Raw genomic sequence first — 27,868 nt, 5'->3', positions numbered from 1 at the left:
ATAACTGGAAAAAAAAACACACACACAGGGCTTGTTCTGTTGTTTACACATTCCTTCATAGTAAAGACTTACAGTCAGTAGAAAATACATTACTTCATCTTGCATCTGTGAGCTATACAACACCATGATCATCCTCTGCAGGTCTGCAGCACCTCTATCGTCTTTTAATGAATCAACCAATCTACCCTTAAAGCACTTTGCAGCATGCCTGGCCGTGTGAGCTGCTCGTAGGAAAAAGATGAGGAGCTCAGAAAAAAAAAAAAAAAAAAAAAAAAAAAAAAAAAGGTTGACAAGAATTCAAATGTGATAAAAGATTTCATGAATAAATGTTTTAATAAAAACACTGTATCAATGACAGGTTCCATGTGAGTGAATTATCCATTAAAAGTAAAGCAGCTGTGGCTTTCTTGGGTCTGCCGACATGTAATTTAGATGGGTGCACAGCTTCAGGGGTACAATTTGTAGATGTCAGATTTTACAAGGTTTTCCTTCCAAATTAGTGTTTTTTTCTTTTTTTTTTTTAAAGACACTTTTGAAGTACTTTGATACAATCCCAATACATTCTAGTGGTTATATGGTTTAGTAATACTTAAAGATAAAAAAAACAAAACAAAACAGGATAACAGCCTAAAACCTCACAGCGCACGTGTGGACTAAATAACTGACATGCATTAAAGGTCAGATGGAGTGGACAAGACCGAATGCATCACTCATTCACAACTCAGAGCCTCGAATAATTAAAAACCTTTATGCAATCATTTTTACACTGTGTACAAAGTTGGCACACACTAGCGAGGGAGGGGGGGGGAGGTTAATAAGCTAGCAACATATGATATCAAAACAACAAAAAGCATAATGGCGTGTAGCTGCGGCTCGCTAGAAGGGTGCGATGATAACGGACACGGAGCGAAAATGAAAAGAGGCAGAGGCCAGCGCCGAGGAGGACCCATCCAACACAATCCAGTTCAGGACTCGCTCTTTTTTTTGTTTTTCTTCAAGAAGGAAGGAGTACGGAACTTCTTTTTCTTTTTGGAGGGCGATTTGCTGGGGGACTCGTCGCCCTCCTGCTCGCCGGCGGCGGCGGCGGCAGCCTCGGCGGCCTCCTCCCCCTCGGCTGCGTCTGCAGCTTCGGGGGCTGCGTCTGCAGCTTCGGGGGCGGAGTCTTCAGCGGGAAGCGCCGGAGCGTCGGAGGGGTCGTCGGGTGTTAGGTCTGGAAGGGTCTGTCTCAGGGTGGCTGCGTCACTCTCGTCCTTAAAGGTTTGCTCGGGCAAGGATTCTGTTGGGGGGAGGGGGGGAGTGGAGAGAGAGAGCGTTATTGACCTGGGAGGATGAACGTGACGGATTTGCGCTGCCGACGTTACGCGACGGCGAAAATTAACCAATCAACTACTGGTTACGCTGCAGAAGCATCATGTCATCGCTGCAGGAGCCACACAACAACAACCACTCAGATATATAATGACACTGACGAATACAAGTCAGCCCAACAACACCGCAGACTTTGTGTTCTCCCGCCAGGAAAAGCCTTTAAGCACAAAACACTAACAAACAAAAACACTGCTGACGAAGAGAAGTACATAAAACACACTCCAGTAAAAATATCAAAACTCACATAGAACTCTGAACCTTAAGCTTAGAAAGAAGCCACACCAACATGTACTCATGCAAGTACAACTAAGTACAGCTACTTTGACTTTGCCTAAAGTTGACTAACAAGTAGATGTACCATTATAAAGAAACAGTAACTGTTCAACAGCATTAATTCACACGGTGACTCATCGACAGCACAGCCTCTTTTCAGTGACACAAATCATCGTCTCGCTTTTCAACTGTGAATGAAGTGAGGGCATCGTCTCCATAATCGCTTCAATTGTGTATGTAGTTCAAAAAAAAAAAAAGTTGAATCTGCTTTGAGTTACAGCTCAAAAAGTGTGACCAAGAACAGAGACTATAAAACTTGAGATGAAACTGGATTAAAAAAAAAAAATAAAAAAAAATCTTGTTTCATTTTCAACATTAGGTCAGACAACCGCAACAGAAAATCTGTGACATTATTTGAGGCATTTCATCCACAGCATGATTAGTTTTACCTTCATCTCAACAGGGAAAACTTAATGAGTGCAGTTCCCATGTTCATTTGTACCCTGTGTACAAACAGAACAATATGAATAAGAACACTTTTTTTTTTGTCCCCCCCACCCAAAAAAAAAAAGCTCCAGGCCACAACAGTGAGTGTACATTATTATAAGTTATATAAAGTTTAATTAATTCCACACTGGAGCAGCTCTCAGAAAGCAATAAGTCTTGAGTTATCAGCAGTGAGTGCAGTAGTGCATTTAATTTTTAATCCAGATGTTGGGAGTATAGAAAACTAGCTGCAGATGTTCTATTATGATTTTCTATCTTTAAAGTTGCAAGCACATCCACTGTACTTTGTTAAAGGCAAAAGCTTTGATTTCGAGGACTTTGATGCGAGAATCATAAATAAAATAAAAAAAAATACTCCCAGCTCCAAAGCTGCAGCCAGAAAGTCTGGATCAGTCCACACCGACTGATCAGCACCACAAGCAGCATCAAAACACTGTTACAAGCGCAGTCAGAAGAGGATCCACGAGTTTTATTAAACACCACTGACATGCAGGAGGGACCAGCATAAAACCACATCTATCAATCCTCATTTGACATGTCTCATGTCTCAATGGAGCAGAGATGAGTTTGGTGTTCGTTTCAAACGTCCGTGTTGTTCAAACACCAGACAGCCAAGCTTCGGGCTTCAACCAAGTTAGAAGCTGGAGAACCCCCCCAAAAAAAACAAAAAACCCCAACAGCAGCCGGTTGGTTGAGAAAGCCACACAGAGAATATACCATAAGTACCTGGTAAAGGACTCGTCTGGAAGACAAACAACATCCAAGACATTTCAGAACATTACCTGATGTTTCCATGAGACAGAAATAAACAGTCAGATCACATTTAGAACATGTGCGAGAGGGGTTGCTTCTTTTGGTAGTGAAGAGCTGGCAGGAGGAGAAGAGTTGGTCTAATGTGAAAGATTAAACAGGTTGTGAGGTTTACTTCAGAGTCCTCCATTTTTTTTTATTTTATGTTCCAGCAGAAATTAGATTGAAATATACAACTTAGGTAAAAGGAATAGAAACTATGCACACAAATGTGCAAACTAACAAATTCATTCTATGCCTGGTAATATTAATGTAATTTTCCTAAACTGATGATTGAGGATCTCTGAAATAGCCCCCAGTAACCCGAGGTGAAAGACTCAAGACGAGTTTAGAGAACCAAGAGAAAAGTCCTGGATCCCGGCGAACGGGTTAGTTCAAAACCATACAGCGGCTCTGCTCGGGAAGCCATGCACGGGAAAACGGATAAGATGATCGAACGCAGACGTGGAGGGTGACAGATAATTAGGAGGGAGGTGAGGAGGTGGAACAGTACATACTTACTATGGCAACAGGTACTCTTTTGTATTTCCATCTCCTGATTGTAATCGCAGCCACAAAGAAGAAAAAGCACAAGTAGAAACAAATGTCTATGCAGATCAAACCACGGGCACAGTGTTAAATTAAATAAAAGGAAAATAAAATGTGAAAGAAAACACCAGAAGATAAAAAAAAAAAAAGGAGAAGAATGGCCAGGTACCATTCTTAGTAGACCCCAAAAAGATGGCAAATGGAAGTGAAGGGGCACAGAAGATACTGTACAGATGTTAAAAAATAAACATCTCTGGTATTAGATTACACCTGCGATCAAAGCCATTGAACTCTTTGCCGACTGCTCCTGATAAACGCAGCTAGTAAAAGGCAATTTACAATTTATTAAAAAGGAAAGAGCTAATTCTAACTCTCTGATAGCAGCTCTAGTATCATGGTGAATGATACTGCTGACAAAGGTGTAATCCAATAGTAATAAAGACCAAGAGGGAGAAAATTAAAATAACATTTGGACTGTAGTATTTTAAGTTATTGTCAAATATATATATATATATATATTACGGTCTTTTCAAACTATATCCTGATGTTGATTCTTACAAGACTAAAACACTTTAGTATTTACTGTTGCTCCTAAAGTGAATTAGATCTAGTTAAAGAAAAAAACAAAAACCTCTTGGCCTGTTATTACAGAAAACACAGCACAACACTTGTAGTAGTATTATTAAAAAGGCCACAACAGCAACAGACAGGCAGGTGGACAGGCAGGAGCCTCTGCATTCTTTAGAAATGTCCGACCCGTCCAGAGGGAGGACTAGAGAAACCCATGCTGAACCGAGCAGAACGAGATCAGTGGGGTCCAGTGTGTCGGAGTAGCGTACCTTCTTCTGCTCGGACTGGGGTGCTGGGCGGTGTGGAGGTGGGTTTCAGCGCTTTGGGCTCCTCCTCGGACTCCATTTGTTGCTCTGCATCTAAAATAAAAGCAGCGGAGGTGAAAATATTTTCAATCCAAAAAAAAAAAAGAACCTTGCAATAAGCAGGACAGAAGTGATCTATAATCGAGTCCTTTTCTACCTGAAATTGTGATCATTTCATGTGTTAAAATTCACAACACTCCCATCGCAGGAAAGGCAACACAAAAAGCCAAACATGGGAGGTTTTAGGCTTTAATCAGGAGAACGCAGGGAGCTATTCCAACAGATCCCAACAAATCAACCTTCAAACACCCCAAACACCCGATTAAAGTCATTGAGTTTCATGGAAATTAGTCAGAAGCACGAGAGGGAGAGTCGACACCAACAGAGATTCAACAGAAGACAAATTAGCAGGTAAAGAAGGACCAACGTTTGTGTTCCACACATGGGAGGCTCTGATTGGATGACTGAGATCAGACCCGTAAGAGTTAGCACACCACCTCAAAGCAAACGCATTTTCATTTTGGTGGGTTTAAACCTTAAAGTGACTGCGACTTTAGAAGCAAAGTGTCATATCTCCTCAGCGTTTCGTCCAATCAAACTGCAGAAATAGTTTCTGATCTGCCAGAGCTCGGATGCCTTTGGACAAGACATCAGAGACAAGGGAAGAGGGGTCAAATGAAGAATCAATCACAGGCCGCAGAGTGTAAAACTGTGGGTGTGGAGGGTGCTTGCATGTGCTAAAACAATGGCAGCAGGCTCCAAACCCTCAGGGGGGGGGGGGGGGGGGGGGGGGGGGGGAAGAACACAGCAGGCAGGAGGGGGTCCCAGACTCCCAGTGGGCAATAAGACGGGCCAAGGCTGAGCAGGGGGAGGAGGAGAGAAGTGGAAGGCGAGACTCCGCCTCATCTGGTGTACCTGGAGCCTGACCTGCCTCTGCTGCCTCTACCACTGACGGCTCCTTGCAGAGGGCTCGCACCACGGCACAGTGGAACTCCTTTTGCGGAGAATCCGGGGCGGAAAAAACCTCGTCTGTGGCAGAAAAAACGTCATCTGCGTCCGTCCTGGCAGTGTCGGCACTGCTCTGCCCTGCTTCACCCGACACGGCAGGAGAGGGGGAGGCCTCCTCACTGGCTGCTGTGGTCCCCGCAGACGGGCCTTTCTTGAAGCTGGGGGAGTCTGCTGGGGAACGTGAAGCTTCAGCCTTTGGCAGCATTACCGGCTCTGGATTGGAAACACTGGGGGCGCTACAATCGTCTCGTCCCTGCACTGAGGATCCATGTGCAAGTGTGTGTAGGTATGGAGAGATAACATCAGTCTGGCCAATGTCAATATCACTAAGTCTTTACATCCTTGTGCAGGAAACAACCCTTTGTTTTTTTAATATTTGACTAAATAAAATCCATTTCATGTACATCACTCATCACATTTACCTTCAGGTCCTTTCTGTTTCTCCTCCACCTCTCTGCGGTACTCCTCCAGCTCCTGGTCGGTCAGTTTTGTGAACGGGTTCGGTCCCTGCTTGCTGACAATAACTTTGGGCTGGTACTCCTTCTCGATGATGGCCTTGGATGCAGTGACGAGCTCGCCCTTCAGGACACACAGAGAGAATAAAGAACATCAGGGGAAGACGGGTTTCACTCCATGAAGGCATATCTATCCCTTTTTATGAGCAACTGGTTTGAAATGTGTTCAGCAGAAATGAGGCGGCTTGTTTACATTCACAAGTCTAATACAATATAAGCAGAAATGTCATCCATAGTTGAAGAAATGTAACATTTCAGAACAAGTGTAAAAACTGTGAGAGGCTGTCAGAGAGCCTTCTAAATTAAAAAAATTATATAGATAAATAAAAATGTGCAGAATGTGATTTTTCTGGGAGGGAAGAAGAGACACACAAGGTTCTCCCCCTTCCACTCGTCCAGTAGAAATAAAAACTACTTCATCAGAACAAAGCAAATAATAAATAGAAATGAAAAAATAAAGAAGTAAATTTTTGCTTGCTTTTTTGTGGAAAAAAAAAGAAAAAACTAAAAATAAGAATTTAAGTAATTAAAATGAATAAAGTAGAGCACTCATCTCTCTCAGATCTCTCCATTAAGAGAAAGACTCGTAGAAATAACTAGAAAGTCTTGCAGCCCACCATTTGCCTCACAACAAGTAGTACATTTTGGTTGAATGTCACATTTCCTGTGTTTGTAAAATAAATAATATAAAGAGTTGTCAATAACCGATAGCAATAAATGACATTTTGCGACGGGTGAACGTTGGAGAATTTCTTCTGAAAGTTAAAGCTGAATGAAGACTCTGCTACTGGTTCAGTTATTATAGTATTAGGATGCATTTCATTTTTCTAAATTAGAATATATTTTTAAACAAAACAAAATGAAGTTTCAAAACGTTAATTTGATCTCAATCAGTTTCATTCCTTGCTCCGTTATAAAACGTCTTTTTGAAACCTGCCATCCTCAAACCTGTCTCTCTTCTTTAACATATTATTGAGAGAAAGAAGGATTTACCCTCATATGTTATTTCCATAAAATCACCTTTGATTGAAAGAGCAAAACCAATCAAAATCAGATTTGTTTTCCACCTTTGATAACTTGAAAAATTTCTAAACAGGATATATTTCTTACTGGATTTCCACAAAGAGTTTCTAACAGACCCTTCTCACATCCTGTACATTACTTATTGCTACTCTCCCACAACGATGTGTTCTGACTCATAAAAATGACCCTAATTAAGACAGATAATTGGCTGGTGAGTTTGTATTTTCTGATTGTTGTTGCCAGGCAGAAATGCAGAAGGTACTAAATATGCCTAAAGGGTTAATCACAAATGGCATCCTGCTCATGCTTATTAAAATGTTTGCATATCTAATTTTGAATTTGCAGGATTATATATTTAAGGGTGAGTGTGAGCAAATGTGTATATACACGTACATATACATATTCTGTTTTGATTTCATTGCGATGTTTGAATATTAAGTGGGATTAGAAATCGGTGTCCATGTTACAGCGGGAAGTAGAAAACATTGGAGCTGACGTACAATCATTCAGTTCATTTTCTCAAATATTACAATAAAGCCTGATGCATGTGACCGAGAGTATCAGACACGATTAAAGCCTGCAGTGTACAATGCGCATCATAGGGATGAAATAAATATTCATAAACATCATGCACTGACAAACTGCAGTCACTATGTGCTGAAAGCGTCATTGTCAGTGGATTTCACAAACACACTGTCAGAGACATGCAGTGAATGCCACCATCACCAGATTCAAACACAATGCTACTGCTCTGTCCTTTAAAAACTTGGTCAAATCTATTCTTTAGAGTCACGGCACAGCGTACTAAACATCCATCAGCATCAAGCTGTTGTAACAGAAATGTTACTTCGTTTGCATCTCTGGGCCTGAATGTACATGAACATACTGAACCGATTCAGTCACGGGACTTTCCAGACTGACCATATTCTAGCACTATTATACACATAATCTACAAAGGCCATCAAGTGGATGCGTGCAGGCTCAAAGGATTGATTGGAGGGCGATGTGAAGTACAGGTGGAAAAACATTGGAGATTGGAGCAGGAAGTACCTTTCTAATTGATTTAGCAGGGCTATAGGACCCCTCGGACACATCGAGGCCATCAATAGTGTCTGTACAGTCAGACAGAGGGGCATCCTGCAATAGTAAACCCAGTGAGGGGAGGGGCACAACCAAGCTCGACGATACCAGCATCATTCAGATCCAGCAGCCTTGCAGGGGAGCTGTGAATGTGCGCAGACATTCACAAACACACGCACACACAAAGGGGGAAAGAGTACATCTCACTTCACTGGAAGTGCTATTGTACAAGTGATACTCAAACAGCCACGAGGCTGCTTGAATTCAAAACTGCTCTGGTACAAAAGCAGTAAAGTGGGAAACTCCCAAAAAAGCTCAAGAGAGCATCTTTTCCCATGATTCTGCCTTTTCAAAAGTAGTCGTATTCATTTAGTGAACGACATTACAGCTGAACTTTTGCTTTGTGACTTTCCACCTCTGCATTCATACACACGGAACAAATCACAGACACAGATGCATGCAAATAGAGATGGGCCTCGAATGAGGCGTGGCATTGTGGACAGCATTGCAGCCAGCATGCACTGTAGCACCAATCCACCCACACAAGGGGGCGCTGTACAGTATCTTCATCACATTGATGGACTGAGAACTTATAGTCATACAAAACTGTTCATTACCCAGCCTAAAGAATAACTTCTAGCCTGGTTATAATCTGCCCTTGTGAGGCTGATCCTGGTGTCTCAGCAGGAATATTCTCTGGTTTTACACAAACATAGAAAGCTCGCAGCTCATAGGCTAAACTGTCCCTTGGGGTGTATCCTGCCCTCACCCAGGATAAGCTGGGATTGGCTCGAGCACCCTGCAACCATACACAGGATTCAAGAGTATAGAAGATGGATGGATGAATTTCTCTCCAGGATTAATAAAGTATGTTATATTCTATTTCTTTCTATTGAATCTGGAGCTACAGTTCTCATATACCCTTGAAGAAGAAGTGTTTAGTCACAACCTGCTGAAGACTGAGCTCTTCAGCGATGCAAGGGTGATCCATGCAAACAGACAACAAAACAAAGATATCTCCAAGCATGATCTTTATTTTGTATTTTCCAATAACTGTAAAATAGCACATGCAGAAAGGAAACAGAAACTATATGACTGGGATTGAGATTGTAATGCCTGTTTTTCAGTGTACCAAAATAACCAGCTTGCAAATGTTGTGATTTAGAACAACTTAGGAATTTGCCCTTATCCAAAAGAACTAAAAACAAAAAAAAAAGTTAAAGCAATGTATGAATATGAATATGGACACAGCTGGAGCTGGTAGATGGAACATTTGGAGAGCAGAGAGTTTACCTCGCTCACCACATACTACTCACCTGCCACAATGACAACCTCTGTGGCCAAAGAATAACGTCACAGTTACAAAGTCACCCCATGCTCTCGTAAACCACACGGAGGACAACTTTTCTTTGGTCCAATTTTATGGGAATTGACATCAAATCAGTTCAAAGTAAAAAGATTTCCAATTTTCTTTCCAATCAGCTCCTTTCATTACAGCTCAGTGTCCAGATCAAGTTCAAGCAAAATATTCACACATTGTATCAGCATGGGTAAACTCCAGACCTGAAGAGAATATGTGAGGACATTTGGTTTGGATTTCAGATTAAAAGCATTCTGCATTCACACACCAAAAAAATGAAGGTTTTTCTGAGATAAGTTTTCATTAAAATATATATTTATTGCATTGTTTCTTTTTTAATCATGAGATTTCAGGAAAATCCTGTAGTAAATTGTAGCGTTGTGAAATACTTGTGTCAATTAAGTCAAATTATTGACTCCATCAGGACTTGGCAGTTGTTTAGAAGGGAAGCCTCCTCTGATATAACAGCTATTGCAGTGTATTTCCATGTTGGACCAGTGAAATAAATTCAAGCTGCCCTCAGCAGGCTTCTTTTATTATATGTGCATGAGTAATTTATATGTCAGCTCTCAATGCTAGGATTTTTTAAAGGTTGCTGTGGAAGTAACCCAAATTAAATGGCAGAAGAAACAGCCGCTGGCCTGTGACCTGCTACTTAAAAACTTAAAACCAGATCCCGATTAGCTCCCCTGCAAGGGGAGAGAGGGGGACAGAGAGGAAAAAAGAGCATTGGCGGCTTTGTTTGATCATACATTACCACATTTGATTTTTTTGCTGCATCTTGTGTGTCGTATAGTGTAAAAAAGTAGCGAGTCAAAGCCAGTTACATGGCTTCCTACCTGTTATATTATTATATTTCACTTTTTGCTGGATGTCCTTCAATCTACCAGTTTAAAGTTTAACTCTGATGTGTCAGATTTTCTTTTTCGTTAAACTACAGTGAGAAATAAATAACTTTGCATTTAACCTGTTAATATATGTGTTTACGTTGATTCTCCCCTTTCATGATATCAAGCTTAAGTCACAACATGTATGATAAAATGTAATGATAAAAAAAAAAAACTAATCAGGAAATTGTTGAAAATAGTGTATCCTAGCACAAACTTGTGACGACTTTAATATAGGAGGAAGAAAGTTATTAAAATGTGTATTTTTAGCTCTGAAAAATATATATATTTTTTTTTTTTACTTGTGTGAATACAAAACATTTCAGTAAAACCTTCAACTGCACAACAAACATAATCATCTCCAGGTGTCAGGATAGCTGGGGGCTGCAGAATATTTATATGGCAGGCTTTAACACTGACCTGGTTGAAGCTGCGATCCGCCACAGAGCTGGCACACAGAACCTGAGACTGGGGGCCCGCAGTTTTTATGTCCTGCAGGTTCTGCTCACGGATCTGAAACAACATAGAAATTTATATACATATGTTCAAAACTCCTCCTGCTGAAACAACTATGTAGCCTGTCAACAGTATCTAATAACTTTGGGACTTGTAGTTAAAGCCTTGATTGTGATGCTCTGTCTAATCTAATTGGATATTTTCTTTCTCCAGTAGAGACCTCAGCTGTGTATTTGTGTTCCGCCATTTAGAGATGACTTGAATCATTAACTAATCTGGATTTTTGTCTCAAATTAATTGGTATATCCGCTTCTGCGGTGGCGTCCAGTGCAATAACTGAGGTAATTACACAGAGAGGGGCACTACAACGGCTCTGGAAACAAAGTGGAAGAAAAAACAGAAGTCTTGTTACCTTATTCCTCATTTCCAAAACCTCCTTAGGGTTGGTGTTCATTGGGATGAACTGATTGGCTACAGCAGCCTGGCGGAGCCCATCCTCCTTTGTCCACTGTAAACACCACGTAAAGTGTCAAAAAGCAGCTACGATCAGAGGCACAGGATGATATATAATCTCAAGCACAAAATGATAGTCAGACAAAAACTATTCAGGCTTCACAACACAAAGAATCATGCTGAACTGAAACTGACAAAATTGGATGATTGTAAAAAGGTCTGAATGGTAAAAGTGAACCAATGATGATGATGCACAATTAGGAAAAGATATACAGCTTCTATTAACATTTTATTCAATTCAGGAGAGGGCTTTCTACTTAAAGACATTTACATCAACGTATATATTATCCTCGTGTAACCGCAGATGAAGATTTGCTCTGTATGGCTGATTTATTTATTCACAAGTAGTGACTGAAACATCAGAAACTCACAGATAAACCTCTTGTATCACAGGTAACCCGGAGAAACAAACACTTCTAAAAAAAAAATACCCAATATCGTATAGGCAAAAAGTATATATCTTAGTTATGAATATATTAGAGAAATGAGTCAAAGTTTCAGATCTAAATCTTTTTTTTTAAAGACTCAATGTAGTAAAGCAATGTTGAGGGTTTCGTAAGTGGCCTTTAAGACATAACTGTAGGCTTAATTACATGTTTCAACATCCTTCAGATGTACTTGAGGCCTCCTCCTTTTACAAAGATGATTGTTGGAGAGACTGAAGGTTAAAGAGTAACACGCAATGACTTATCACTACATTTGAATTCTTCAATAGGTAATTTGTCATCATCATTGATATACCATTTAAATTGAAACTCAAAAAAAAAAAAAACATAAGGCACACAGTGAAGATCAACTGAAAACATCACAGAATGAGAACAAAATGTTAGAGAGTAAAAGGGAGATGGGGAGAAGTGAGGGCTGGGTGGTGGCGAGAGGTGAGGGGAGAAGTGAGAGATGGCTGGGTGGTTGGGTGGCTGACCGAGACGATGAGGCTGGCTTACGAAGCGAAAGTGGCAGTGAGGGGTGAGCTGGCATCACCAAAGTCATTTTCCAGGCTGATACACAACAACAAGGACGACAGAGATAAGAGAGAAACACACCCAGACACTCGCCCGTGTTGGGACGGGAGGGGAAGAAGTCACAACACAACTACTAACTGAGAATCTCCCCCACAGAGGATCAAACCTTTTGTTGTCTTACTAAAATATGTGTTCCTCTTTTAGAGTGAAGAAATAACCCTTAATATTTTTTGTAAACCTGGTAATGCTCAGCATGTTCAAAGAAAAAAGTCTGCACCCTTTTCTTGCACCAAACTGAATGAGCAGCAGCTAGAAATTAAATTTTCATGCAGATATTTAAACTTTTTTGAGACTAAGCATGTTACTCGCAGTGGAAAGCGTAAGCTCATGACCTCATTCCTGCATTTACTCCAAGATTGGCTGGTTAGCTGCCAAACCAGGAGCTCGATGAGGAGGGGATTTCGGATGGTTATAGCTGGATTGAAGGGGGTGGGTGTTGGTTTGAGGTATGAGATGAACATGTAAACACAATATACTCACTGAGAAAGAGTCTCACAACACATTATTTCCTACTTTCCCAACAGGAGATAATTAATTCAAAAGTCAGATCAAAATTCACGGTTCTTCTTTTGTTTTGTTTTCAATCCACTCATGCAGGCCTTGAGGTGTTCAACGGAATCACTTTCAGAATAAAGTGTAAACCAGAACGAAAAATAAAAATAAAAGAGGAAACACAAACATACAACTGGGAACAGTTGCAAGTGTTTGAAGAATAAAAAAAAAATAAAAAAAAATAAAAAAAAGCAGGCTGCATAACTTGCCATGGACATTTTGCTTTGTTGTAAAACATAGATGATATACTCATATTGTACCTGTCACTATAGAGAAAAAAAGAACTCTTCCAGACATGCCACCTTCCTGCTTTGTCCACTGAATTTTCTAATAAATATATTCTCTCCTCTCTTTGGCATTTGGCCCGACTCGTCTATAAGCAACAAAGTTAGCCAGCGTCAAGATGCAAAGACAAACCTAAAAGTGTGCATTAAAGGTGGTGAGCAGTCGAGTGACCAGCAGCAACGTCACCTTGTCTTGCCACATTCACCTGCCTACTTGAGGACTCATGCCACACCCCCCCGCTGCTCGCTCCTCTGGGAAAAACATCAACACCAACAATGCATTTCACTACTACACATGCAGTGGGGCATGCAGTGGGCAGCTGGCCTGGCATCATGAAGCGTTAGGGGACCAGAGGGGGGAAAAAAATCATCAAGAGTCATCAAATTATTACAACTACGAAACAAGGGAATTGAGAAGAGTTCGCTGGATTAAGGTGAGTTGAACTTACACTGAGTTGGCCAAAGGATGGCACAAAAGCATTTTAGTTGACAGGCGATTATGTTAAAGATTCAGACAACAACCGCTTCAGCTCGTCCTACAATGAATTTCACGGTACCCAAACCATCAGGATGCCGACCACCTACCCATTTCCAACAAGGTAGCTGTAAAATCTATACTATGAACAATAAGGTAGGCACAGACCAAGCAGTTGGTTATACAGCTTGGCACGCAGACACCGGACGAGAGAGACTGCAGCAAGGGTTTGACGTGATCATGTGTTATGTTCGTCCACACCTTAGGCTTCGACTTGGGGCTGCTGCCGTCGGGCCCATCCTCGAAGGGCTCGTCGGGGCGGCCACCGGCATTGAGCCAGCGGGTCTTGTCGCGCTGGCCGCGCTGGAAGCTGTGCTTCAGCGGGGAGCGAGCACCTGAGTCACTGTCTTCCCCGTATGAGTAACCACCGTGGGCGGAGGAAGCGTTCTCCGCATCACTGTACTTTTTACCTTTGTCTCGCAATGCCGGGCAGCGGTAAGGATAGCCCGTTCTGTAGCCCTACAAAAAGGTGGGAAATAAAACAAATCAGAAAGGAAAGCGCTTTTGGATCGTTTGGTTTTAAGGCACAAACTAACACAATTGTTCTATATGCATGAAAACAAAAACAGTTTTAAAGGGGAATTTAACAGCTGCTCCATTCCAGGCATTCACAGCTATGAGTAGCAGCTTGTGTTGACACACGGTGGATAAATACCACTTTGCAAATAACTGGATGAATTGTGTACTTTTCATCTTCAACCAAGCTTTCAACAGTGTTGGGAATAAATTTTTTTTAACCCTGCAGCTAGTACATCATCTGGTATTGAAACCCTAAACATGTGAACCACATTTCTTGTGTAGTGTGGATTTGGATAGTGTTTTGCCAATACCTTCAGGTACTGATAGCTGTCCAGAAAAAAATAGGAACACAGTATTCCATCAATTTGTATAGAAATATGCAAAGAGCTGGTTGAATTAGATTGACTGTGAAGAGTTTTACAGACTGTCTGGAGTAACCTGCACATTTTTCATGAAGAGACAAAGAAAAATAAACATTTTAAAGATTGTGGAAATTGGGGGAATATACGGAGTGATCAATGCAGTCAAAACTGCAAAGATCAGTTGATTTGGACAGACAAGGCAATTTTAATTTTTTTTTAAGCAGGATTCAAATCTAAACCCAATGAACTACAGGGGGCGTGGCATTGCTGACTAAAGTGGGCAGTGACAGGGCAGATAAGTCCTCAAATATTCAGTAGATTGGGGCGATATATTATTATCATCTTCTCTCCTTATGCTTACCAAATTGTCAAGCATTCTCATGAGAGCCTCAAACTCCTGCTCCCCGACTTGCCACTTGGGATGTGTGGCAGAGCCATCCCCAGCCGGCTCAGGGACCCGTGGGCGTGACTTGTATTTCCTCGGGTCCAGCATCACCAGATTGTCTGGGCCTCCAGCGCTTGCCAGTGTTCGCACCTGGAAAACAGGAAGAACAAAAGGCAGACGGACCCAGAGCACAGACAGGACAAAAGGAATAGACGTGTGTACATGAACACAAACATCAACCACAACACAGACAGGAAGAAGAAGAAAGAGACACATATATAAAGAAGTGGAGAGACAAGGATCAAAGGTCATCGCTATGGAAACTACAGACAAATGCATGGTGCCAAAAACAACCGCTTGAATGGAAAACTGTTTTATATATTAATACATATTACAAGCAGAACTCCCAGGCTTAAACTGTTATGACAAATGTCAATATGGCTCATTGGGAGAAACTGTGTGTGTGTGTGTGTGTGTGTGTGTGTGTGTGTGTGTGTGTGTGTGTGTGTGTGTGTGTGTGTGTGTGTGTGTGTGTGTGTGTGTGTGTGTGTGTGTGTGTGTGTGTGTGTGTGTGTGTGTGTGTGTGTGTGTGTCTTACCTGAATTTCACAGGCTGTGACCAGGTTGTGGATGTAATAGAAAGCCTCCTCCACCGTTTCGCCTACTGACACCAGGCCATGGTTCCTGAGGATGAGGACCTAAAACAGACATTGATACGCTGATTAAGCACCATTTTTCCCTTCCACATTTAAAAATCCTCAGTGAGTCACCTTGCTGCTAGACCCCAGGTTCTTCTGTATAAGGCCAGATTCTTCCTCATCCACCAGTATGCCATGGTAGTCATGGTAGGCCACTTCACCCAGGGACAGCGCCTCTGGTGAGATGGGTAACAGCCCACATTTCATGGCCGACACCTGCAAACAAAAGGATGTGGTCAAACAACTTATTGTTATTTCTCATGTGTCTGTGCTTGATTTAGGCAAAATAGTCGTATGCGACTTACCGCGGCACCTGCTGCTGTGTGTATGTGTACAATACACTTGACATCAGGCCGAGCAGCATAGATGGCAGAGTGGAGTACGAAGCCGGCCTGGTTGACACCAAGGTTGGTGCTACCCCGGTCGACTATCTCGCCTTGAAGGTTTACCTTCACCTGGAGTTAAGAGTTCAAAACACAAAACATCAGTAAGACGCTTATTTAATGAAATTTGAACACAAAGATCTCAAAAAAAAAAAAAAACATTTTGGTGAGCCACTCAGAACTGTATACACACATACTGCTGCTGTATACAAATATAACATATCGGCCTAAACATTACGATATTTTGCTGATGAATCAAACATCAGAAGCCTTTATAATGCAGCATCTTAAATACAGCACATTGGAAAATATAATTGTCTGTAATGAGGAAACATCTGAGAAGTTTGGCAAAACCGGGCGGCTAACGGTGTGCGAATGTTTCCTCATTTCTAGGATTGAAAATAACAGATATTTGTTTTCCAGGTGTGTTTAATATCTTTATTTTAGGAAATACAATTAATATTCCATTATAATGTTGCTCTGTATAGCCTTTGTCCAAATATGTAGTCTTATAATCAGAACAGTACTTGAATTACTTTTTGTGGCTGAATAAATAATACAAGATCATGTCAGCATGGATGGAGTACTTGTATATGATATAATCAACCATGTATATTCTTAAAAAATATGATTTGGCATATTCATCAATATCTGGAATGATTCCTACCAAACTGGAAGCAGTGATTTCACTGTAAAGAAGTCCAAAAGGAACGATTAGGAAGCGCTCCTCGTCTGAGTTCACCCGGACCTGCAAGGAGACAAACTACATTAATCCACGAACACCATTATTACTGGCTCAAGAATGTATACTGCTGAATGTCATAGCTATTGGTTTAACAAAATACACAGTTCAAAAAATCTCCTGAAGGTATTTGAGCTTGGCTTGGGGCTGAACAAAACCGAAGAGGTGCAGTAAAAGTTTCACTGGGAACTAATTAAATCTAGCATTGTAGATATCATTAAACATTAAAAAAGATCTTACTGTGAGGTGGTTGTAAATGAGCTCAGACCAGCCGAACAAGTCAGCGAGCCGATAGAAGGCAGCCAGCTTGCAGCGGAGAATCTTCTCGCCCTTGTCGTAAGAAATGGAGTCCGATCCACGCAGATCGTTGACCGGAGTCACCATCCCCAAACCTGACATGAAGAAATTAAGTCACACCGGGAGAACAACACTGAAGCCAGAAGCAAAAACTGACTAAATACAGTTCTTCAAACAGAAATACCAAAACCTACTCATCATTATTTTGCACACAGAACGTGATCAGCCTACTTGAAAACAACTGGACTCTCTTATGAAATTAACTCAGGCACAAGCTGCATTACTCACAGTGTGCACAGACATAGCAGGGCTGGGGTCAAAAAGTCACGCCGACAAATTCTGTTCAGTGCTTACTCATGTTGAGCGCCGCCATGCCTCCCTGCGGTGCAGCGGGATACATGGAAGGCATGCTGGTGGTCATGAAGTCTGCGATCTGCTGCAGAGCCAGCAGGCTTGTGGGCGTCTTCCCCTTTTTCAGCTGATCCTGGATCATTGTCTCCAGCTCCTCGCAGAATGCCTGAAGGTCATTGAGACAGACACGAACATGAGAAATCAAGTGTATTTAAAAATATGGAGAACCAGACATGTGCATTGATCAGAGTAATGTCATCCAGAAGAAATAAAATAGAAAAAACTAAACATTTCTATCTGCACTGCTGGGAACTCGTGACGGTAAAACCTAATCTGTGCACTCGTCTGGTCTCACTGTGCAGACGCAGACAGATCACAGCCTTTCCTACAAACAATAGGCCTGTAAACAGTGCTGCTCTCTGTCCTGTGCTTTGACAGAATCACAAACAAACTATTGACGAAGAATACACTGGATCCATCATGTGATGCAGAGACAGCTTCCTGTAAACTACAGCAGTGTGTTTACATTCAATATTCTGGTTCCAAATGAACTATACCTATTAGTAGCACTGCTTTTTTTTTTTTTATCTACAATAAATATCGTTTGTTCTACTGACCGGGCTCTGTAGTATCATGGAGACCCTCTTTCTTTGCTCCATCATGTTAAAGTCCTGCCGCAGGTCAGGCGCCATGTTCCTCTCCCTCTGGTACTCTGGACTGCTCTCGTCCACCCGGTCAAAGTACCGCTCCTTGTGAGGGGCTGTGGTGGGAGGAGGGGCCGTCACCACTCCCGCACCTGAGTCGCCGTTCATCCTGGGCTGGCCTCCTGATGGAGGGACAGATAACCATTAAAACATCTTGAATCAGAGTAAAATAGACGAAAAGTACTCAGCAGTACAACGTTTTCAGGCTATGGTACACTGAGGTCAGACAATGATAAGGCCACTTGAGCATCAGATTACCATTACATTTCAGCCTCTAGGTAAAAATGCACTCATTAATGACCAGATTAAGGAATGTATTTTCACATTATACTGTCTATAACAAAGACTAAAGCCTAAAACAAATGCCAAAGATCACAAAGATGGTCATGTAAAGTAAACACAAATAAGAAGCACAATTTGTTGTTTTACTATTTGACAAATGAATTCAGTCTATCAAATGGCAGTGAGAGAAAAGTTCAAAATTTTCACATTTTAGAAGCTGCAAACTAAAACATAGACAGAAACTCTTAATTGAGAAACTACTATAACCTTTAATTGATTGATTTGATCAATCACATTATTTGCCTGTCAAACAAATGACAGTCATCCCATGTGTCAGGATGTTTTCTAAGGTTTATGTCCTCAGACTGGCTATCCGAGCCTATTCAAGCCTGAAGTTAATTAAAAGACTTGAAATGAAAAGGATGAATAGGACATATTTAATTTCACAACAATCCATGACTTTAAAGTAATCACAGCTATGGATCCAGAGTAATTGCACCTTAATTCTACATGTAGGCATGTCCATTCACCTGTGATGACCGTGTCTGTTGTAAAATTTGCATTTGTAGTTACATTAGTTTTGCAGGTTTTTTTTTTTGTTAAATTACACATGTTACTTAAATAAAACACATAGTTTCCGTTAAGATTCATACAAAAATTTGCTTTAGAATCGTGTTGACAAAGAATCAAAATAATCAAAGAATATTCTGTTGAGTTAAAGACATCCCCATTCACAAGACCTGCACACTCCCCATCTTCCTGCCTCGGTCATGATCTCAGGAAGATTTTATTTTATTGATTTCCACAATGTGCTTCTTGGAAACACAACAGCACTCAACTGTGAGTGTCGGGTGAAGGAGAAGTCAAGAACAGCTGAGAATACAGCAAGTCAGCCACATGTCTCATGTACTGAAAAAAAGAACTAAACACTCAAGACAATAAATGTGCTTTCAAACATGCTGCATGCACCATCTTCCATCCATCCAAATCTACTGCTGTAAAATAATTAACCGACATTCCCAGAAGAACAGATTGCTAATGGATCCATGTCAATCACCAGCACCAGGCTTAGGGAGGATAAAAAAAAAATAAAAAAAAACTTGACTTGTCTGTCACAGCACAGACAACTCAAGATCTGGATGTGAAAGACACAAGCAGACTTGGTAGCAAAGGGAAATGTGTGTGTGTGCACTGTGTGGTGGTAATAGGAAGTGTTTGGTAGAAGACTGATGGAGCCCATTAGTCCACATCGATACACATGTTCAGTTAGAAGTACCACGACAACTGCACAGAAAAGGCAAAGCATCCCGACTCACACAGAGCTGGCAGGCTCTCCGTTTCTGTCTGCAGCTATAGTACAACTCTGTTGGTTTTGCTGTGGAAAGCTTCAGTTTTTTCGAGCGTCTGGTCACCTGATTTAAATATGTCTTCTGTGTGTCAACTCCAGGCCAATTATACCTGGTTTATTTTTCTTATAGAAAACACTGAATGAAGCTAAATTAAAATATTGCTTGAAGAAAATCTACTTATGAACCATCTCAGGCAAGAAATGAGCGACACACTCCAAAGTTAAACTTAAAGTTACCTGTAAGCAGCTCCAGTTTTTCTTTTTGTTTTTACTAGTTTTGGCTACAACGTGGGGGCGCTGTGTCCTCAAGGTGAGAGAAGCAAGCTTGTGACTGGAAGTTTGTTTGTTCGAATCCCACCGACAAAGATTCACCACTATGCATAGCCCTTGACCACCAACTGCTGAATAAATATACGTAGCAATCCCAAAAAAATGTTTCAGAAACCAATTCTTTGTGATTGACATCAATATGCATTAACAAGATGCAGTTTCATCAATCAACATGAATCTCATTATTAAGTAAGAAATCCATCCGGCTTCTGCATGTGAAGAAACTCCAAACTCCTGAGAGGAAGTGACTGAAGCAGAGACCTTCCAAATACCAAGTAGGAAATGCAAACAAATAAAAGCAGGGCGCATGTTTCCTCTGTAATCTTTCAGGAAGGAAAACTCTGTTGTTCTGTCTCATTCGTGTGATTCGGACATCTGTTACTGACAGAGGAATAAAGGACATCAGCAATTAAATCTTGTGCCAAACACACTCATTAGGGTGAGCGAGAGTCCCACATTTTTGGCTTCTGCACAATAGAAATAAAAGAAATTGCTCGCCAAATGATAGAAATCGACTTGGTTTAGCGTGTAGCTGGAGATTCAACAGAGAATCAAATCTGCTGAATAAAACAGGCAGCTTTTCCTTGAACACATTTCACTTTGTGCTTCACAGAGGCTGAGATGTAAGCTCGTCAAAGAAACTGACCTTTGTCAGCCTCACTGGGAAGAGGTTTTAATTCTTCCAGACCATTTGTCACATCTTATTCTCGTTGGTCTGATGTACAGACGAGCTACACTGTTGCTCTGAGACATTCATGGTTATTACTCACAGCAACGCTGTAAAACAACTGCTGACAATGAACAACAACTAGATTGTCATTCAGTCACAGTATTTAGGTGTGTTATGAAAATTTCTCAATCGAACTAACATGTTTGCATGTATTGAAAGTCTATTTTAAGTTTTGAGGTGTCATCTAAACATAGTGATTTATGACATTTGTAATAAATGCTTAAAATATTTCGACTTTTTAAATTTTAAGCATACCTATATGCAATAGCTAAGAAATAGCAGCTTTAAATGATTCAAATATAAATATTAAGTTGTTCAATTCAAATGCTTTAATGTTTGTGATTATTGTAGACACATTAAATGCATTTAAATCCTTTAGTGGTTTGTTGTAATTTAAATTATTAGTGTGTACCTAAAATCAGTTCTTGGATTCTTATTTTTTTTTAATACAAAAAAAATGAGAAAAAATACACAAAGTGTACATGAATGCTAAGCTGACCAATACCACAGATACTAAAGGGAATAAAGTCACAATAATCTCTCTGATTAAGAAGATTCAATGTGTTCAGTTCTCTAAACTCTGCGGCTCTGACTGATGAAGCTCATTTTAGGACGAAGAACTAGTGAAATTTGCTAATATGCGTATATAATGAGTGATTAAATGATCTTAAAACCAGAAACTTGTGACAGGCTAAAGTTTCACTGAGACCACAGACAAATGTTTTAGTCTGTAAAACCAGAACTCAGAGTAGATGTCAGTGCGAATGTTGCTCACTGTGACCCAACCCTGTCCACTATCGTACTGCAGGAAGTGTGTAACAGGATCCTCCCGACAGAGGCTGCCATCACTCCAGACACTTCAACACTGCAGTACACAATACCACAAGATCAGCCAACACCTACAGATATATACACTAAAGAGGAAGTGTTCGTCAAAGTAGGCAATAAATATCCAAAACTGTATGAAAAAGGGAGAAAAGTGAACTGGTCATACAAGACATAGGGAGATGGATCATGCAGAGACACTCATCACTTTTATCTCTAGGACAAAGGAAGAAGAAGTCCAAATGGAGTAAGCAGCATTTTGTGCAACAGCAAAAAAGGCTGAAGCAATTGTTTAGGTGGACTAATTTCCTGCTTGACACAAATCCTAACTGAATTACTCCAGCTGTCAAACAGCATGAATATCTCCAGCAACTCCCTTTTGAATCACGTATAAACATGATTTGATTCTTAATTTCCTGTAGACGGTGTAGCAATATGCTGGGAGCTTGCTCCACGTCTCCACGAGACTGCCCCACTCTTCTATTCTGGTACCTCCTCAGAAATGTGGGCGCGGGGTCTGAACGAGCCTCCATGCCTGTTGAGAGTGTGATTGCTATGGAAACCAAACACATTACCATGGAAACACGGGACGGCCTGTAAAGACCGGTGTTATGTAAGAACAGCTGTACGGCCAACATCGCACTGTACGCCAGCCAGTGTGACAAGACACACGCCCTCAAAACGGAATCAGTTAATATCAAAAATCCCAACATGTCCGAGGCGCTGATAATTATTCAGACTATTTATATGAACACTATACTGTCTGAAACGCAAGAGTGCAAGTTGTTGCAACAAGTCTACACGTATGCTTTTATGAATCCTCATTTAATAAAGGTAGAAAATAGTCGGTAGACTCAATCTCTTGAGTTCTGTAGGAAACAATTTGAGCTTCTGCCCTGTGACCACCAGGTATGACACACGGCTGTCAATTGTCCGGTACAGTCAAATCAAGTTACATCCCTGGCATCCACTGGGAGGAGGATCAGATCAGTCCAGTGACAAGGCCAACCAGACTGGGCCCTGGGTACAGTGTAGTTCTCAACGAATCAATGCCCTTCGCCACACTATGAGAGAGCTGCTCCCTTCTGGGTGTGATCATGTGATCCACATATTTGATTCAGCAAAAGGACCTAATGTGGTGACCCATGTGCAAGGGGATCCTGAGACTGCCTCTGAGGCCATTTTGTGCAATGTTGATCATCTCTTGGCAAAATGGCACTTTAACTGAATCAATGATGAGTCATCATTCCTCAGTATAGCAGAGTTTTAATACATACAGTATATTATTTCACAGCAATCATCATCATCATTATCCAAAACCTGAGGTGCACACTGTTTGTTCCTCTTGAGGCTATTTACGTTTGTGAACTCTAACAAGAAGCAGAAAAAGATCCTGCTATGGAAAGCAGGAGAACAATTTCTCTGTTGATGTTTTGAACTTTGAATGACACCACCCATTAGTTACAGATGTTTCCAGGGGCTGTGATGAGGCAATAAAGGGTAGTTCAACAGATCTTGTGATGGTGCATGAGAACACTACTGTCTGTATCCAGCTCTTCATCAACTCAAACATATTCAGTATATTAGCACATAATTCAGTATTATTCTAGTTTGGATTTAGAAAATGGACTCAATCATCTTTATTATTATATATAATCATCGAAAGACGATTTTGCTGCGTGTAAAAAAGTTGCCAATGAAAGCGACCACCAGTGAAAAGATCATTATGTGTGTTTTTAAAGAAAACGGGGGGGGGGGGGGGGGGGGGGGGGGGGCGCCTCAATGTGTTGCTGGTCTTTCTGTGACACTTTTAGTGTGTGTGCACAGTTGGAGTTTCAAGCAGCTTTCTGACATTCAAGTGAAGCACTCAGACAAGACCTCTTTATAACTGTGAGCTGGATGCCTGTCGTTATTGTGGCTGAAGAATCCAGTAACAACTGCTCATGTGTTTCTATGACTGCATGCAAGGCCTCCAGCTACTGCGGCAACCAGCAGGAATACTTTAGGTGTCACATTAGTATGGATCTATGTATGGTGCACTCTGCCATACTTAGTGTGCATGGAAAAGTTCCAGCATTAGTGACAATACCGCTGACAAACTGAAAAATAAGACCATGAGGATCCAAGATTCCGTGTGCGAATTACCGACGTCACAAATCGCAAACAGGAAACCAGACAGGAAAACTAGGTTTTATAGCTAAATTACTCATAAACCATACTTGTAGCATAATTTTTCTCAAAAAAAACCCAACAAAAAAAACCTGCACAAAACATTTAGAGATATTTTTTCACCCACATTGCACATATTGACACATATTTCGGGGGTATAAGCAACCAAACATTTAGCGTTTTATTGTTCGTAACATCAACATTTGCAATACGCATATCGCAAAAGACTGACTCATTCACATGAAATTATGTTTCAATGCATTCCTATTCTGCTACAAGCCAGAAGTCAAAAGCACAAAAAATAAGAAAAAAACAATCCCAAACAAAAAAGTGAACAAATCGCTCTGCTTCTGAAATGCTACTTCTGGGAACTGCAGACACGTTACGACAAAAACAACATTGTCTTTGCCAAGTTGTGTCTGGTTAAAATTGGGTCTAAGAAGAGAAAGGAAAAGTAAAAACCCCACGCCAAAAAACATTATTACATGCTGTGTGCATATCGTGCACTCCTAGTAAGTATTGTATTCATCTTCATTTCGGGATAAAAGTGGTGAACAAATAATATTGCGGGGTCAACTCAATTATAGTCTTTCTGCACTACAAAAATTTTTTTGTTCAATGGACCTCGTATGATTGTATTTACCCTCAAAAACATGTTCCAATATACATCATGTACTTCAAAAGATGATGTGGACAACGAAGCTTATCGCAGTTCTACGAGACAGAAAAAAAAAATAATAGTGGAGAGTCATTGTGATTTCAGCTGCTTAAAGTGGCAATGCCATTCGTCATAACTTATGTTTGTGACAGTAAAATTACTACAGAAACATCTTAATTTGAACTGTAAAAGAAACATCAAAACATTATTAATGTTAGCATGTCGCCTTATGAGCAGCAATCTCAAAGATTTTACTTATGAGTCCTAGAGGTTTTTCCAAGCTGTCCCATGGGATAGCAACCCAAAATGGGCGGGTCGTATAACACAAAATGAAACAAAAAATTAAAGTAGCATTGCTGCCATGGGCCTGGCGAGTGGCTCTGTTGTGTATTTGTCTTAGTGCAGTTCCAGTTTTATCTGGTTGTCGCACATCGTATAGAACAGAGCGGTGGGAGATTGCTCTCTGAAACAACACTCCCCTCCCTGTACAGTTTCCCCTCATTTCACACTCTGGTCTATACTATCATGTTTGGCATCTGTACAGCATGTGTCTGGCTAATCATGTGGCCCAGTCGCACTCACTGCTGTGATCTGTAGTGACCCTTGCAGTGTCAATAAGAGTTCGCAAATAACTAAAGACACGTCTATACCTTAGACACTGCTAAGTAATTACATACGGAGAAGAGCGACAGAAAGGCCCTGAAATGAAGAACACATTTTCAGCTGCACTGCAGTTAAGGGTGTGGGCGTGGGGAGTGGGAGTTAAACAAACACACCGCTCTATCTACGGTGAGTTTGTGCGGACTAGTATTGTGTGTATCCAAGGTGGTCGCATGGAGCCAGAGAGTGACCATGATTTTAACACACATACACACACACAACTAGGATTTATTGCCACAATTTGGCTTTGCTTCGCTTCATGGCGGGTGAGTCGGAAAATGAGTCTAGAGCGGGCAACAGTGTAGAGGTCATATTCAACATTTGAGACCTAAAAGGGAAAATTAAGCACTTTTATTCCTCGAATTCCTCATTAGAGGATGACAAATAATGTTTCCTCATTTCCTTACCGAAACATATAAAAATTCCACACATTAGTTGCAAAATTGCCTTTGTGAGTTCCTACACCTGTAACACAACTTATGATCTTTCTTTTATGTATATATTAAAAAAAGACTAGATACAATCGTGCTATGTTTGGAAAAACTTGAAGAATCCAGTACTTTACCTTCCCTGAACTGATGATGAGTGTCAAGTATCATTGTAGTTGTCATGAACATTTATGTTCTATGGTTAATTGTTATCTATTTAAATTGATTTGTTGTTAGGTCTTTATAATGTTAAAATATCAATACAAGTTCAAAATGTCAAACAGTATAGGACAGCATAAATTCCTGCATAAAATGTTTACCACTGACAGTTAACAAATAAACTAAAATACAGATTACTATCATGATGGACTGAAGAAAAACACTGAAAACTAAGATTTGACGAATAATTGCGTTATTAAATAAATGTATTTTGTGTCACGAGCAGTCAATCAATCATCAAACTGCTGCAGGTCTTTTTAAATAGTATTTTGGACATTTGCACCATCATTGCAGAGTGTATTACTGGGCACTGTCCTTTTATAATGAACATTATATACAGTGCAGCTTTAGAGTAATCCAAGCATCCTAAAAAATACTTATCTTATTTAATTGTAAATATTTCTATATTGACTGATGTGATGAGACTGCTGTAATCAGCCCATTAGTAAAATCTGCTTACAGTGGAAATAATAGACATTATCAGGCAGGACATTGAGATGTGTGACCTCGTACAGGAAGCTCGTCCATCACCACACAGCTGCACTCAAAGCTCACATTCCCGGACTTGGAAACACACCCAGATACACTGACTAACGTGATTTATCGAGCATGAAAGAACAAAATCAGCCATTTAACATGATTGTGCGTGAGAGAACCGCTGAATTATCGCCACCATGGGCCTCTTCTAGCAGCAAGCTAACGGCAGTTAAAGGGACGAAAACACTCTGCACAAAGTGTGTGTGTTTGTCAGGCCCTCGGTTAATGTTTCTATTTTATCCAGGAAACAAGCTGAGTATAAGGAGAATGACTATACCGCAGTGAAACGAGAAGGAATGTGTGTTTTATGGTGTTTCCAGCAGGCTCTGTGCAGACTCCCCCGCTTAGCAAAACACAGCTCGCGACAGTGAAGCACGTCGAGGCACAATTATTAACCAATACATAGGCTGTGCTGCACTAATCTGTCGTCAAAATGCAAACACTGGCGATTATCTCAGCGCTTACCCTCTCTTTGATGAAGTGATGAAAAACAAACAGTGCTGGGCGAAAGCAGGACACGACGGTTTTCAGTGTTTTTGTCCCCGACCCTGGAGCTCTCAGAGTGGGTTTATCTCTCTGCGCTCGTCCTGGCTCCGCCCATCTACCATCACCCCGCTTGGGTGCGGCAACAACCTAATCTGTGGCACTCTATTGGCCAGGAAGGGCCACGTGACCAAATAGAAGTCGGTGATTGGAGTAGGAGATGTGCGCCCTCCCCTCATAGAGGGTGCAGCGGTTTGTTTTTTTTCTGAGCTCGAAGTGAAAAGAAATAAATCAAGAAAAATCAACGTCGAGTGCTTTTATTGATTCATTTGCGTATCTTTGTCATTCCTAAAGTCATAGACAACACGTTCTATATTGTGTATGAATTTAAGATAGTTTGATGGACTTGGAAATGGGACTAAGTTTTAGTTACACGATAGATGAAAACACAGTGACTTAGGTTCAGTTTCAAACTCAAAATGGGATGATGTGTCCAGCTACATTTTAATCTTTTTAAATAAATAAATAAGACCTAGACATTAAACCGAGACTCGGTAGATACAGCCTTTTATTTCAAATCCACACCTCTTTAAAATAGAATAAGACTTTCAACTTGACTTGAAGTCTGAAACACCAATTTTCCGAAACAATTTGTCCTCATGTCCTGTCCCTCAGAAGAGAAGACACCTGTCTTCAGGGGACACTTGCCTTTAGATTTGTAGGGTGTCCCGACATCGGAGGTTTTACTGTATATGTACTATGGCATAAGGCAAAGCCCAGACATAAACCCAAAAACATTCTTATCACAAGGCAAGAGTGCTAAAAACTACACCACTGTGTAATGACAAAATGCAGCTCAGACAGGTTTAAATAAGTTGTTCATAAAAAGATTACATGAGCATATTTGTCCTGATAAGACAATAACTTATTTACAAATAACAATATTGGACGTGTGTGAATTTTTGTAACCGTTGGTCATCTTGCACTTATATTCAGTGTTTTCAAAACATGGGTGTAGCTCGACACAAAGTAGTTGTAGCTTATCAAACAATAATTACAAAGTTTATTTTCCCACCTAACAGACACAACTTCACATTTATCAGGCAATTATTCCATTCATTTCACAAGAAAAAGATTTTGCATTGTTTTTATTCATCGTCAAA

At 40.7% G+C, this 27,868-nt stretch overlaps 1 protein-coding gene across 15 annotated transcripts; it reads right to left on the bottom strand.

Annotated features, from left to right (window-relative positions):
* Positions 1 to 317: 317 nt before the first annotated feature.
* add1 (adducin 1 (alpha)) lies at positions 318 to 26,825 on the bottom strand. Of its 15 annotated transcripts, none has more exons than XR_013935859.1 (17): positions 26,688 to 26,825; positions 17,950 to 18,158; positions 17,336 to 17,498; positions 16,925 to 17,076; positions 16,610 to 16,690; positions 15,865 to 16,014; positions 15,632 to 15,775; positions 15,461 to 15,559; positions 14,839 to 15,012; positions 13,798 to 14,055; positions 11,103 to 11,198; positions 10,655 to 10,747; positions 5,792 to 5,948; positions 4,326 to 4,415; positions 3,452 to 3,493; positions 2,091 to 2,144; positions 523 to 1,276 (listed from the first exon to the last, which is right to left on the bottom strand). XR_013935859.1 is itself a non-coding variant. In XM_080477214.1 (17 exons), coding segments are annotated over exons 2-17 (2,238 nt in total). In that variant the 5' UTR covers positions 18,145 to 18,158; positions 26,688 to 26,825; the 3' UTR covers positions 523 to 1,275. The 15 variants fall into 15 exon arrangements, 14 of the variants coding, with proteins under 14 accessions (XP_080333342.1, XP_080333340.1, XP_080333341.1 ...); XM_080477214.1 differs by lacking the exon at positions 2,091 to 2,144 and adding an exon at positions 5,277 to 5,627 and having other exon boundaries at positions 3,460 to 3,493; XM_080477215.1 differs by lacking the exon at positions 2,091 to 2,144 and adding an exon at positions 5,289 to 5,627 and having other exon boundaries at positions 3,460 to 3,493.
* Between the last annotated feature and the right edge of the window lie 1,043 nt (positions 26,826 to 27,868).

Source organism: Lipophrys pholis, assembly GCF_963383615.2.
Source record: "Lipophrys pholis genome assembly, chromosome: 12".
Classification (NCBI taxonomy): Eukaryota; Metazoa; Chordata; class Actinopteri; order Blenniiformes; family Blenniidae; genus Lipophrys; species Lipophrys pholis.
This window is presented reverse-complemented; position numbering and strand designations above follow the sequence as displayed.